This window comes from Cygnus olor, chromosome Z, assembly GCF_009769625.2.
Source record: "Cygnus olor isolate bCygOlo1 chromosome Z, bCygOlo1.pri.v2, whole genome shotgun sequence".
Taxonomy (NCBI): domain Eukaryota; kingdom Metazoa; phylum Chordata; class Aves; order Anseriformes; family Anatidae; genus Cygnus; species Cygnus olor.
In genome coordinates this window covers 8,589,289-8,601,523 of record NC_049198.1, presented here as the reverse complement: position 1 = coordinate 8,601,523, position 12,235 = coordinate 8,589,289, and the positions used below count along the sequence as shown (strand labels likewise).

Here is a 12,235-nt window from a genome sequence, read left to right as displayed (position 1 = left end):
GCGCCTCGCGTGGCCTCATGGGAGTGGTAGTTCGGCGGCCTCGAGGCACCGCTGGTGGCTGGCTCCGGCGGGACTACCCCTCCCAGAATGCCCCTCTCTTCCGCCCGCCGGCCGCGCCAATGGGCGGCGAGCGCCGGGGGGGCGGCGGGGAGCAGGCTGGGAGTGGCGGTTGTTTCAAGATGGCGGAGGTGGACGCCGGGCCGGGCGGGGACGTGTACTGGAGCCGTGAGGGTATCCTTCCGCGGGGCCGGATCCCTCCGCGGGGCGGGGGGACGCGGGGCTGGGGGCTCCGTGCTGGGAGGGGAAAGGGGAAAGGGGAAAGGAAAGGAAAGGAAAGGAAAGGAAAGGAAAGGAAAGGAAAGGAAAGGGGAAGGAAGAAAAGGGAAGGGGAAGGAAGAAAAGGGAAGGGAAGGGGAAGGAAGAAAAGGGAAGGGAAGGGGAAGGGGAAGGGAAGGGAAGGAAAGGAAAGGGAAGGAAAGGGAAGGGGGTGAAGGAAGGAAGGGAGGGGAGGGAAGGGAGGGGTGGCCATGGTGTCCCCCTGAGTGTCTCCCCGGGTGTTCCCCCCTGTGCCTGACCTCGGTTTCAGTTCTGGGCTATAAACTTGGGGAACTGGGGTTGGGTTCAGGTTGTGGAAGGAACTACCGGGGAGAGACCGAGCTGGAGGCGCAGACAGCAAGGAAAAGGTCACAGAATTTAGAGTCACTGGGGTTGGAAGAGGCCTCCGAGACCATCTGGTCCAACCAACGCCCTACCACCGATGTCACCCACTAAACCCTGTCCCCAAGCACCGGGTTGAGCCTGTCTTCCGTGTGGTCAGAGTGCGGTGCGCTGGGCTGAGCCTGCTGGGGAGCTGGTGGCTCTGTGTGAGGCTGTGGGGGCCGTGAGCCTCGCTTGGCGACCTTATCGCACTCTGCAGGTACCTTAAAGGAGGCTGTAGAGAGGTGGGGGTTGGTCTGTTCTCCCACGTGCCTGGTGACAGGACGAGGGGGAATGGGCTGAAGATGTGCCAGGGGAGATTTAGGTTGGGTATTAGGAAGAACTTCTTTACCGAAAGGGTTGTTAGGCGTTGGAATGGGCTGCCCAGGGAAGTGGTTGAGTCGCCATCCCTGGAGGTCTTTAAGAGACATTTAGATGTAGAGCTCAGTGATATGGTTTAGTGGAGGACTTGTTAGTGTTAGGTCAGAGGTTGGACTGGGTGATCTTGGAGGTCTCTTCCAACCTAGATGATTCTGTGATTCTGTTACGGGAGCCCGGCTGGGCTGGGCGTGTCGGTACAGTGGTTGTGGTGCTGGGGGTTTGGTGTGTAAATGCCCGGCTAGTGAGATGAGCTTACACGGTGCGGAGAACCCAAAGGAGGTGATATCGATGTTTCAGCTCACACAGCTGAGGCAGAGGCTCAGCTAACTGAGAAGATGTGAGGGTGGAACTGTGGAGGCCTGGCCTGGCGGAAATGTAGGAGCTGACAATTTAGGTATGAGGGACTTGAGGCATTGCTGTTTTTGGCACTGGGAGTGGGATTCCAGCATCAGCTAGAAATGATTCAAAAGGAAGGTATGTGTGCATGCTCCTGTGTTTATGACGGATTGCACACCCACCCCAAAACAGGGCACAGATGGAATGGGCCCACCTGCCCTGGGCTGTTTAGGGGCATGTTGTTGTAAATCTTGGAAGACTTCCCATTTATGGTTTTTAAACAACAACAAAAAGCCAGCAACTTTCTCTGCCCTGTGATAGGGTGAAGGTTGGTAGTCACATACCAGATTTGTTTCTGCAGCACCGTTACTCTGACTCGGTTACTGTGACCGTACTTGTTTACTTTTATCAGTAAACTCCCGGGGTGACCGGGTGTCTCCATCACCAAATAAGGTCTCTTGAGCCCAGCGGTGGAGCAGTGCCCTCATGCATCAAGATGTTGCAAGGGGCGAGGATCTTTCTGACAACCATTTCTATTTTGCGTGTTTCTGCGAGGAGGTAGTGTTGCCTCTAATCTTGGCAAAGTTTAAATACCCTGAAATACATCGCAAGAACAAATGATAGTTGATGTTTTTAAAGGAGAGAGAGGGTTGGGTTTGGGGTGAATTGATGATACTTGTTTAATAGCTCTGGAAAACTGAACTCCTCTCTGTAATTGCCAAGCAGTTACAGCATAGTGAGGCAGACTGCAGTGTGCTGTGCTGTTGTGTGTCTCTAGCTTGCTGTGGGGGGACCGTGAGCATCATAAGATGATCACTTTCTGCAATGCCCGCGGTAACTGCTGTAGCCTTGAACATTAGCAGTAGCGTTAGTAGGTTTATAACGCGTACTGTCAGCCCATTAGGAGTCTTGAGAGGCGTGTGGCAGTGAGTTAACGTTAAATGGCTGATGCTGGTGATGTCCCCAGTCTCACTCTGAGACAGGGATGTTGGACCTCTTTATGAATCAGCTCCTGAGTCACTGCAGTCTTCAGCCCAGCTGATTAAGGTGGTCTGATCTCACTTGGGTTTGTCCTAATACACTAGGCAGCAAACCTTCACGGGAGGATGGTCCTGATAGCATAGGGGAGAAACAGCATCAGCTTTGTGTAATCCCACTACTAGGCATCTGTCCACAGCAGCGCCAATGAACGAGGCAAACTTCAAAAGCCAAATGTTGTTTAGGCAAATCTGTTTTATTTCCTACAGCCATGTGTTGATGCAGATTAACCATATGCCAGCCGAGAAAGCAATTGCCTATGCTGAGGTTCGTTGTTTCTGGTAGCAGTATGAGTCAAAGATCTTTTCGGGATCCTGCAGACTGCTGTCATAGCTTTACTGATGCAGCTGTTTGCGCTGGGCTGTGATCCAGATTGGGACTTGATCTACCTTGGTGCTTTCTGGGAAGAGGGGGCACGATGCTTTACTTTCAGAACTGACTCAATTTCTTCACCTGGTTTGTGGCATGACCCCAGATTTTGTTGTGACAGCTAGAGACAGCAGGCTGCAGCTTACACGTGAGGACAAAAGTGCTTTCAGTGTTTGTAGAGAGATGAATGACACCAGTATCAGGTGAAGCTCTTCTCAAACTGGTCTGAGACTGATGAGTGATAATTGTTTATAAGTGTTAATGTGGATCAGAAAGATTACAAGTGATTCTTGCTTGTAATTACAAGCCCTTCCAGTGTGCCAAGTATCACTTGTGCGAGGGATAGTGAGGATTGATGGAATTGAAGTTGCCATCCAGAGATAAAAGCTTCTAGACTGTTGCTAATTTTACCTCTGCAGTGAGGTAGAGAGAACTAAGTTTCTGAGATGGTATTACCAAAATCAAATTTTAGTTAAAGCGAGAGTTTTGAGAGAGAGTTGGTGTAGGTTAGCTGAAAGATTTTCACAATTTGACTCTACTACATGGAGACAACTGTGCAAAACCTTAAACGCATTTATCTGTAAACAGTACAGAAATTAAGTAATTGAGTTAATTGGCCAAACTTTTAAGGCTGAGGAAAGTACTATTAATGAAATGTTTGTGGAGGAGGCTTTTGAGCCCTGTGCGTTTGTTTTTCACTTCGGCATAAAGTTAGTAATTTACGTGGGAATAAAAAATCTGTACATTCAACTAACTGAAGGTATTGCTTTAAGGAAGGTGCTGTAGTCTACACCCTTCCCTGAATTGTGCGAATTGTGCTGAGTCCTTTTCTTAGTGACTTCTAGGAGGCAAGTTCAGTGACTGCTAACATAACAGAAGTAACGTGGTGCCTGGTCCTTTGTGACTTTTTGAGTATTTTCTGCAGTCACGTAATTCAAGATTTAAAGCGCTGGATTATTTGAGAGTTCTTGAGATAACTTACCAACAGAAATGGTTTCAGACCAACTTTTGATCTTGTTAAAGAAGACAAGTCCTCAGGCTTTCAGCTGGCACTTGTCATGTGATGATCAGATGGGAATGACCAACTTCCTTTGAAAGCCTCTGTGTTCATCCTCATTTACATTTCTTACACTATGCCGTACAAAATGTAGTATTTCATCGTAGCGTGATTATGTGCTGTTCTGGAAGTTTGTCTTCCCTATATATCAAGGGGTTCCTTACATAAAGATAACCCACTCTTAATTTAAATAAATATTATTACTTCATTATCTTAGTAATTGCCCTTACAACTGGGACTAGTCCCTGGGACCTTTTGTGAAGGTGACCTGTCAGATAATCTTTACTGGCTAAAAGTCAAAGCACAGTGAGGAAGGAGTAACACTTTTTGTTTTAGCAATCTGTGTTAGTTTTTTTTTTTCCCCTTCCTAGTCAAGCTTTTCCTGCTTCCAGTTCTCCCAAAGTGTTGCCAATCTATTTTCTTATCAACAGCTTGTTAAGATTAAGGGCAAAATACTTATTTTTATAGTTGCATTTAAAGAGCCAAGCTCTTTCTTTTGTGTTTATTCCTTTTATCTTTTGTGTTTATTCCCTTTAACAAAGCTACTTGCAGTTTCTGATGAAGAATGGCCAATGGTGTATGTTTCAGGTATGAACTTCTAATAGCCATAAACACAGTTGTTTTTTCCTGTGAATGCTAAACTGTGCAGTGTTTTTTCAGCTCCGTTATTTGTGTACGTAAGTGTTTAAGGTACAGAGTCATCACAAGTACTTTGTATTGGGACATACAGGATTATAGCAGGGGATTTGTGCTCTGCTGCTTAGATAAGCATATGGTATCATATGAACAGTTTCAGGGGAGTTGTTTCTATTGCAGGTACAGGATAGTTTTATTCAACCTATAAGGTAAGCAGAATTTTTAGTGTGGTCTCCAGGGAATGTTGAAGCATTTGAGATTCTCAGGTCTTTTGTAAACTTTGAAGAGAACGGTTAAAATGAAGATTCATTGTGTATAGAAAAACTGAAATTGTTTTGTAATTAGTTCTCTTGACCTTGATTTACTGAGCGCGTACTTGTGTACATCCCTGGGGAAATAATGAGTGTTCTTAGCCTCCCTTCTTTAGAATTTTCTAATTGTTGTCAAGCATAAAGACAACTTTTACAGTGACACCATGTCCTGAAAATATGGCTGCAGAGGATTAACTCAAGTAAAATTGCGTATATGTACAGCATATGTTCAGCAGTTAAGCAGTTATAAACTTTGAGGAGTCCTTATTCTCTACCTTTGGAGTAGCATGGTTACCCTTACAAAAACAACAACAACAAAAACCCTACAGGGCAAGCAGCTCTATTAAAAATCTTTGAATGTGTTTAGTTGCTAGTATAATTCAAGCCAAGCGATATTAGATTGTTAATCAGTGTGTCCTAGAAAAAAAGCAGGGATCCAAAATGCTGTAAATGATTCACTCAGTGTAACATTTTTCCACTTCTCTTCCACTCCTGTGTTTATGAGGAGAATGTCAGAAACATTTTCCCTGGTGTCCAAGCATGGAGATGTTAAAGTCTGTAATTTAGTTCTTTCACTTGAATTGCTGACACACTTCTAAAGTTCATTCCTCAAAGGAGTAAGTTCATTCCCCAGAGGAGTATAGTCTGTAGTATAAATACAGTATTTGAGTTTTTTGGTCAAAACTTCTGCACCTCTGAACAGTCAAGACTTGATCTTTCATGCAGTACCAAGAAGCTGTTGGTTTTCATCTGCCCTTGGGAGGTTTTAGTGTCAGTGTTAGTGTTGACACTTTATAATTGCACGACGAGGATTTGCAGTGCTCTAATGTTTTTACCTGCAGTAGGGGTGAACTAATCCAGTTATGGCAGGAAGCTTTTTACAGAAGATCTGTGGAGTGTGCACTGTGGTGTAACCTTACTCATATGCGTGGTCCTGACAGGAACAGTTAGTCTGAGCAATCAGCAGCTTGGCTGTATAACAGAAAAAAAAATGGTTTATCATGTGAGTCGTACTTCTAACAGCATTACTTCTGTTTGGTTCCTATTTGTATCTGACTGTCAAAACACCAGCTCAGTTTTATGCTTTTGCATCTTAAACACTGCTTTTTGCATTGAACCTCAGTCAGAAGACAACATGCAGGTTTCAGAATTTACTTCCATATTCATGTGGCTGGATGTTCAGTGCCATGCACCTCTTTTCTTCTGCTCATATTTTCATCTTAACAAAATTTAGTATGGGGTGAGAGTCTGGGGGGAACTGCAAACAGACACCTGAAATTCTCTTTCTTTTCGAAAAGAGCTGCTAAGCCAAGAATGAATTTGTGGAAGGCCTGTTGTAGGAGGCACAAAAAAGTTCCCGTTTGTCTTCATAATCTGTGTTTTACTTGTCTTTCATCTACAGGAGTGTCTACAAAAGGAAATTTAAGAACAAGGTATTTGCCAGAGAGTCAAAAAAGTGAAGCTGAGCCAAAGGTGCCTGTAGCTGTTGCTTCTGTTTCCATGGATCCTGTTAGAAGCACAGGAGATCTGACAGGGCAGCAGGTCAGTAAAGGCAATTTTTTCTTGCTTTGAAGAGTGCACATGGTGTAAAAATGTTGAGAAAATCTGAAAATCTTTAGATAGAAAACTTCTACCTAGCTTTAGAATACTATTACTCTTGCAAATTCTTAATTTTATTGTCCATTTACATGGTGGTTTGCTGGCAGAAATTAATTTTCCCCTGAGATAGCTTGCTAACTTAAGGAGAACAAAAGCTCAATGTGCTAATTTATGTAAGTGGTTTGCAACCGGGGCCATGTGAAATGGCTTATACACCTGTGTGTATGTGTGTAGAGGGAGAAAGAAGCTTAGAGTAGCTCCTAATCGGTATATTACTTGCCAAACACACAAGCAGTGTTTCAGTCTATTCAATTTCTTTGGTTTAGTCTTATCATTTAGAAACTGGACGTGCAAAATTCTTTTTGGAGGCCTTTTTGTCCTGTCTGCTCATGTAACAAGGTAAAATCACTTTCCATTTTTGATAGGAAAAGTTAAAGTGCATCTGAGTAATAGGAGTTGCTCTGCCAGTTGATGTTATCTTTGGCTGTGCTTCAGTGTGTTATCTGGCCTACTCCTGTGGCAGTAAGTGACCCTTTTAGAGTTTATTGCGTTAGAAGTTTCAAAGCAGTGGGGTTTCCCTTAGAAAGTTATTTAGTGTTCTGATAGGTCTTGTGATGTTCACAAATCTGTTGAGAGATGGCATTTTTCTGACGTGATTTGGGTAGTATATTGATTGTGAGTCATTTAAATACTGTTGTCTCTTGCCTAGCAGTCATCTGGGGCAACTCAGTAAGCTATTAGGATTTAGTATCTTTGTACTTCCAGGCAGTGTCTAAAACTTTTCATAGAATCCCCAACTGGTTTGGGTTGGAAGGGACCTCAAAGCTCACCCAGTCCCACCCCCCTGCCATGGGCAGGGACCCCTCCCACCAGCCCAGGCTGCCCAAAGCCCCATCCAGCCTGGCCTTGGGCACTGCCAGGGATGGGGCAGCCACAGCTTCTCTGGGCAGCCTGGGCCAGGGCCTCGCCACCCTCTGAGGGAAGAATTTCCTCCTAATCTAATCTGAATCTCCCCTCTCTTAGTTTCAAGCCATTCCCCCTTGTCCTATCACTGCACCCCCTGACACAGAGTCCCTCCCCAGCTCTTCTGCAGCCCCCTTTAGGCACTGGCAGGCCGCTGTGAGGTCTCCCTGGAGCCTTCTCTCCTCCGGGCTGAACACCCCCAGCTCCCTCAGCCTATTCCCACAGCAGAGGTGCTCCAGCCCTCAGAATTCTTGTGGCCTCCTCTGGACTTGTTCTAATATGTCCATATCCATCTTGTGCTGGGTCCCCAGAGCTGGGTGCAGGGCTCCAGGTGGGGTCCCACGAGAGCAGAGCAGAGGGGGACAATCCTCTCCCTGCCCTGCTGCCCACGCTGTGTTGGTGCAGCCCAGGACACGGCTGGCTTGCTGGGCTGCAGGCACACATTGCTGGCTCATGTCCAGGTTCTCATCTACCAGTATCCCCAAGTCCTTCTCCTCAAGGCTGCTCTCAATCCATTCTCCTCCCAGCCTGTATTCATGCTTGGGATTGCCCTGACCAATGTGCAGGACTTTGCCCTTGGCCTTGTTGAATTTCGTGAGGGTTTTCACAGGCCAGCCTCTCAGCCTACCCAGGTCTCTCTGGATGGCATCCCTTCCCTCCAGCATGCTAACTGTCATGACTGTATCTGGTCCACTGCTGTATTAACATTCATTAAATCTTGTTCTGTGTCTGGGTTAAGATGTCCTCTCTGTCTTCTGTATGCTGTGTGCCTCACATGTATGCTCAAAACTCTAATGTGAAGATAGATCACGCTGTTCTCACTACTTTGACAGAGTCGTTCCTCTTTGAATCCATAAGCAGCTTTGTTCTCTGCAGCATGAGACACTGATAACTAGTATTCATTTTTGGACCCCTCTTGGACTCTTCCCAATCTATATCTCTTTTACCAGTGCTTGCTTTTAGGAGACTCGTATGTACCTCCACTTTGCAAATGATGTTGTTCTTAAGTGACACGCAGAGAAATTTCACAGATATCCATCATTACGTACAATTTTTATGTAGATGGGTCTCTTCATAAGCATCTGCGACCCCCCTGCCTCAGAGATGCCTTCATATCCCACTTTAAAATCTGTTGTGTTGTGTGTTGTTAGCATTACTTGTTTACTTCCCTTTTCCATGTGAGGGTTGTAGAGGTAGATTTTTTTTTGTTCTTTTTATATAATGCCTAATACACTGCAATGTGATTTGAGACTCAGATGTGCTTTAACAACATCGACAATAAAATGGGTTCAAAGCTTTTACTCTTTTCTGTTTTTTTTTTTTTAACTTTCTGTGTTTCTCTTGTCATGTCAAATCCTCATGGAAACTTTGTACTTTAACTTTTAAGATAAGCTCTGAATTGCTTGAAACAAACAGAACAAAAACATTTTGCTTGTTACAGAAGAGGAAGGTTTCATACCATTTTTCACAAGGAGTTTTCATGACTAACAACTAATTTTCTTCAAGGTGTGGCTAGGGTTCTGTGTGTCTAGGGAGAGCTGATCACTTTATTTTGATGTACTTTGTGCTGCTGTACTGGTAGGTAGCACACCATTATGATTTACCAGAATCATCTGTTGAAAAGAATAGATTGGGTTTCTCTCTAACGTGAATCCTAGCAGAACTAGTTTACCTTGTCTTCATTCAGATAGACTTGAGGACAGTGTAGTAGGTTGAGAGTTTGGGAGAAGTCTTCAAAAAGGTCTTGTTAGCTCTGCAACTTCTCTGATAATTTCAATAAATCAGTGGTTTACTGGTCATGATTAAAATCTTCCTGCTTCCTGTTTCGCAGAACTTGTCTGCTTCTTTCCGGCAGGTTGTCATCTTCTAACATATGGATTATAAGGGAAGAAAATCTTCCACTTAGGTAGTGTGTTTCCCCTTGAAAATACTGGGTTATGAAACATTGGATGTATAGAAGGCATGTATAGAAAGGACAGAGATCTGGAAAAAGGAGACTGTATTGTCTTGGACCCTGTCTCATTTGTCATCTTGTTTTTATGGTAGAGCTGTTGCTGTGTCTAATTCCACAGTTTCATTTTGACAAGCAGTAAGGCAGATACAAGCTTGCCTTGAAGAATTTTTTGTGTGCCATTTATCCATACTTGTGGATAATAAAAAAAAAAAAACACAAAAAAAACACAGATTAACTTTTCAGTTTTTCCTGTTCGTCCCATAAGTCTGTGTCTGACAGCATGTGCATGGGTTTGGGGAAGAGCTTGAGGTACCTTCTGTTAACATCTCCTTTACTAATGTAATAAAGCTTCTGACTTATTTTTTGATTGAAAAATGTCTTTTTTTTTTCTTTTGAAGAGGTTCCATCAGCTAGCTGCTAAAACAGAGTAAAAATCATTTTCAGACATTTTAGCATAGGAAATGGAAATCCTTCAACCATATGTTTAGTTGAAGTTAAATTCAGTTAAGTTAAAGACTTTCCCTATTTGTGTGACTGTAAATAGCATATGTTTGTGAAGGAAACTGTGAAATCAAATGTCCCCTTGAAAAGCACTGAAATCTGATTTGCCTTGTGAAATCCTGTTTTTCCAAGGAGAACATGTTGAAGTTAAAATAAGAACGTACTGCAGGGTCAGGTGGATGTAACCTGACTCTAAAATCATCACCTCTTTTGAAAGCTGCGTAGTCCTTTAATTGTTTCAAACCATTGTTCAAGAAGCAATTAGCTAAGAGTGGAAAGGGGCATTTCCTCTCTGATGTGTGTAGATCAGCTGCTGTTACTGCTAATGAGGGCAGATAAGCCCAGTGTTTGCTTTCTATGTTCAGAGGTTGTTCAGTGCTGTATTGTGCTAGCTCGGCCAAGCTGCACAACATTTGGTAGCCTTCTTGTATCTCTTATTGAGGACTGTATGTGCTTGCAAAGGTTTATAACGTTTGTAGGCTTGTTAAAGTCTAAATTGAAATAAAAGATTAAGTGGAAATATTTAAACTTGTCAGAATCTTAGGCAGAATAGCATAGCTGTTATTACTGCAATCATTTTGGGATTATTATTTTGTACTTATTGCTAGCAATAAAGAACTGAGTCACTGATGGTAAATAAAAGCAATTTTGAACTAGGAATTGTTTCCCACTTAGAAACACCCAACATAGGTAATAATAACAATAACCAGGCACTACAAAGAACTGTTGCAAATACGAACAGCAATATGCCCTCTGGTGGACATTGATAACAAATACTGCAGTTTTCAGCGTAATAGAGGAATGTATTAATAGAAGAACTGGAATATACTAAAGGTTCCTTTTTAGAATGGGTGGTAAGTTGTGAAGGTAGCATATTAGTGATTGAAAACAAATGATAATGATGTGCAAAGGACTGTGTACTTTTCAGTGTATTAAAAAATTTGTTTGAGATGAGGATTTACCTTCTACTAGCAATGTACTGCATAACTTTTTTGCTGTTTGTATGCTTTGGTCATAATGTTAAGGCGGAATTTTTTTTTCTTACTCTGTATTTTAAAATGCCAATACAATAAAGTTTGAACCTGGTATTGGATATCACTGCACTAGGTTTCCAAGTCATGAGTCTATTGCACTTTAACTTCAGTATGAATCAATGTGTGGTGTACGTTTTGAAACTTCATTCAACATGTTTATTATTGAAGCCAGTAGCTTGCATTTTACAAGTTACAAGTCTCTTAGAATTCTCCACAATTTTGGTAATTGGTTTCACTGAACTGTACTTACAGTTAAAAAAAAATATGCACTTTATTTCCAGTTGGAATTTGTCTACCTTCAGTTTCTAATTATTAGGTCTTGAAATGCTTTTAATGTGTTATGAAATACTTGCTCTTCTTTAAAGATTACTTTCTAAATTGTGGCTTTCAATTTTCAGGTCACTAATGAAGGAGGAATGAAGAGTGCTTCTTTAAAGGATTTATGTCCTGAGGACAAGAGACGCATTGCAAACTTAATTAAAGAACTTGCCAGGTGAGAATAAGTATCACCTGAAAATGCATTATGTTTAAGGAGAGTCATTCCGATAATTAACATCAAGCAATGTAAAACTGCATTATGGAACTGAATATTTGCATAAGGTAATTTTTTTTTGCTCGAAGAGGTATGAAGAATGAGGCAGCCTGATCAGTTTTTTCTTGCTTCTTGATCCTAAATCCCCTGAACATTATGAAAACAAGAGCCAAAGTTTTGTGACCTGCAGCAGTTCATCCACATAAGTATAGTCACAGGGCTAGATTTTGTTTGCTGCTTGTATCATATGCTTTTAAATAAATATATGTTGTCTTTTGGAAATAAGGAACTTCGTTGGTATGAAACTTTGTAGTGCTTATTTGTTAGGAGTAAGGTTTTATATGGAAATCCATATTAAAAGCAGATTGCTGGTCTTGTGGCTAAAACATGCTAATCTGCATTCACCTGTGTTTTCCTCTGTAGAGCAACAGACTCCACTGCGATTTTAACTTACTTTGCCAAATTTAAGAAATTAAAGTAAAATAAAATCATGTTCCCCCTATTCTTTGAAAAGAGAGGCTGAAATAGTGCAAACTTCTCAACTTTAGCAAAAGGTTTTTCTGAGTTTCGTTCCAGTACTAGTTTCATTCATGAAGACAAATGATGGTAAAAATAAAGTTGGATTTGAGAGAGGAGATTTTTTTTCTTCCCTCCACTCTGTGTCCCTTACACTTCAGAGTTTCTGGAAATCTGCTTCTTACACAATGCCTCTAAAACTGAGGAGCACATGGCAGGTTTTCTTACAACACCAGAGGAGAAAACCTTGTGAGATGATCTTAGTGCCTTTAGGCTAAAAGTTAGTGTCCACACTGAGAACGTAAAGGCTAA

At 42.5% G+C, this 12,235-nt stretch overlaps 1 protein-coding gene across 8 annotated transcripts in view; it reads left to right on the top strand.

Annotated features, from left to right (window-relative positions):
* Positions 1-72: 72 nt before the first annotated feature.
* The window catches only part of KIAA1328 (KIAA1328 ortholog), a 173,119-nt gene continuing 160,956 nt past the window's right edge, over positions 73-12,235 (top strand). For 2 of the 8 annotated variants that reach the window (XM_040540470.1, XM_040540468.1), the window contains exons 1-4: positions 73-231; positions 4,420-4,465; positions 6,227-6,366; positions 11,274-11,368. In XM_040540470.1, the coding sequence (XP_040396404.1) occupies positions 88-231; positions 4,420-4,465; positions 6,227-6,366; positions 11,274-11,368 (425 nt within the window). In that variant the 5' untranslated portion in view covers positions 73-87. Of the gene's footprint in view, positions 232-1,168; positions 2,969-4,419; positions 4,466-6,226; positions 6,367-11,273; positions 11,369-12,235 lie in introns of those variants that run through there. The other 6 variants (XM_040540475.1, XM_040540469.1, XM_040540474.1 and 3 more) reach the window with 5 other exon arrangements.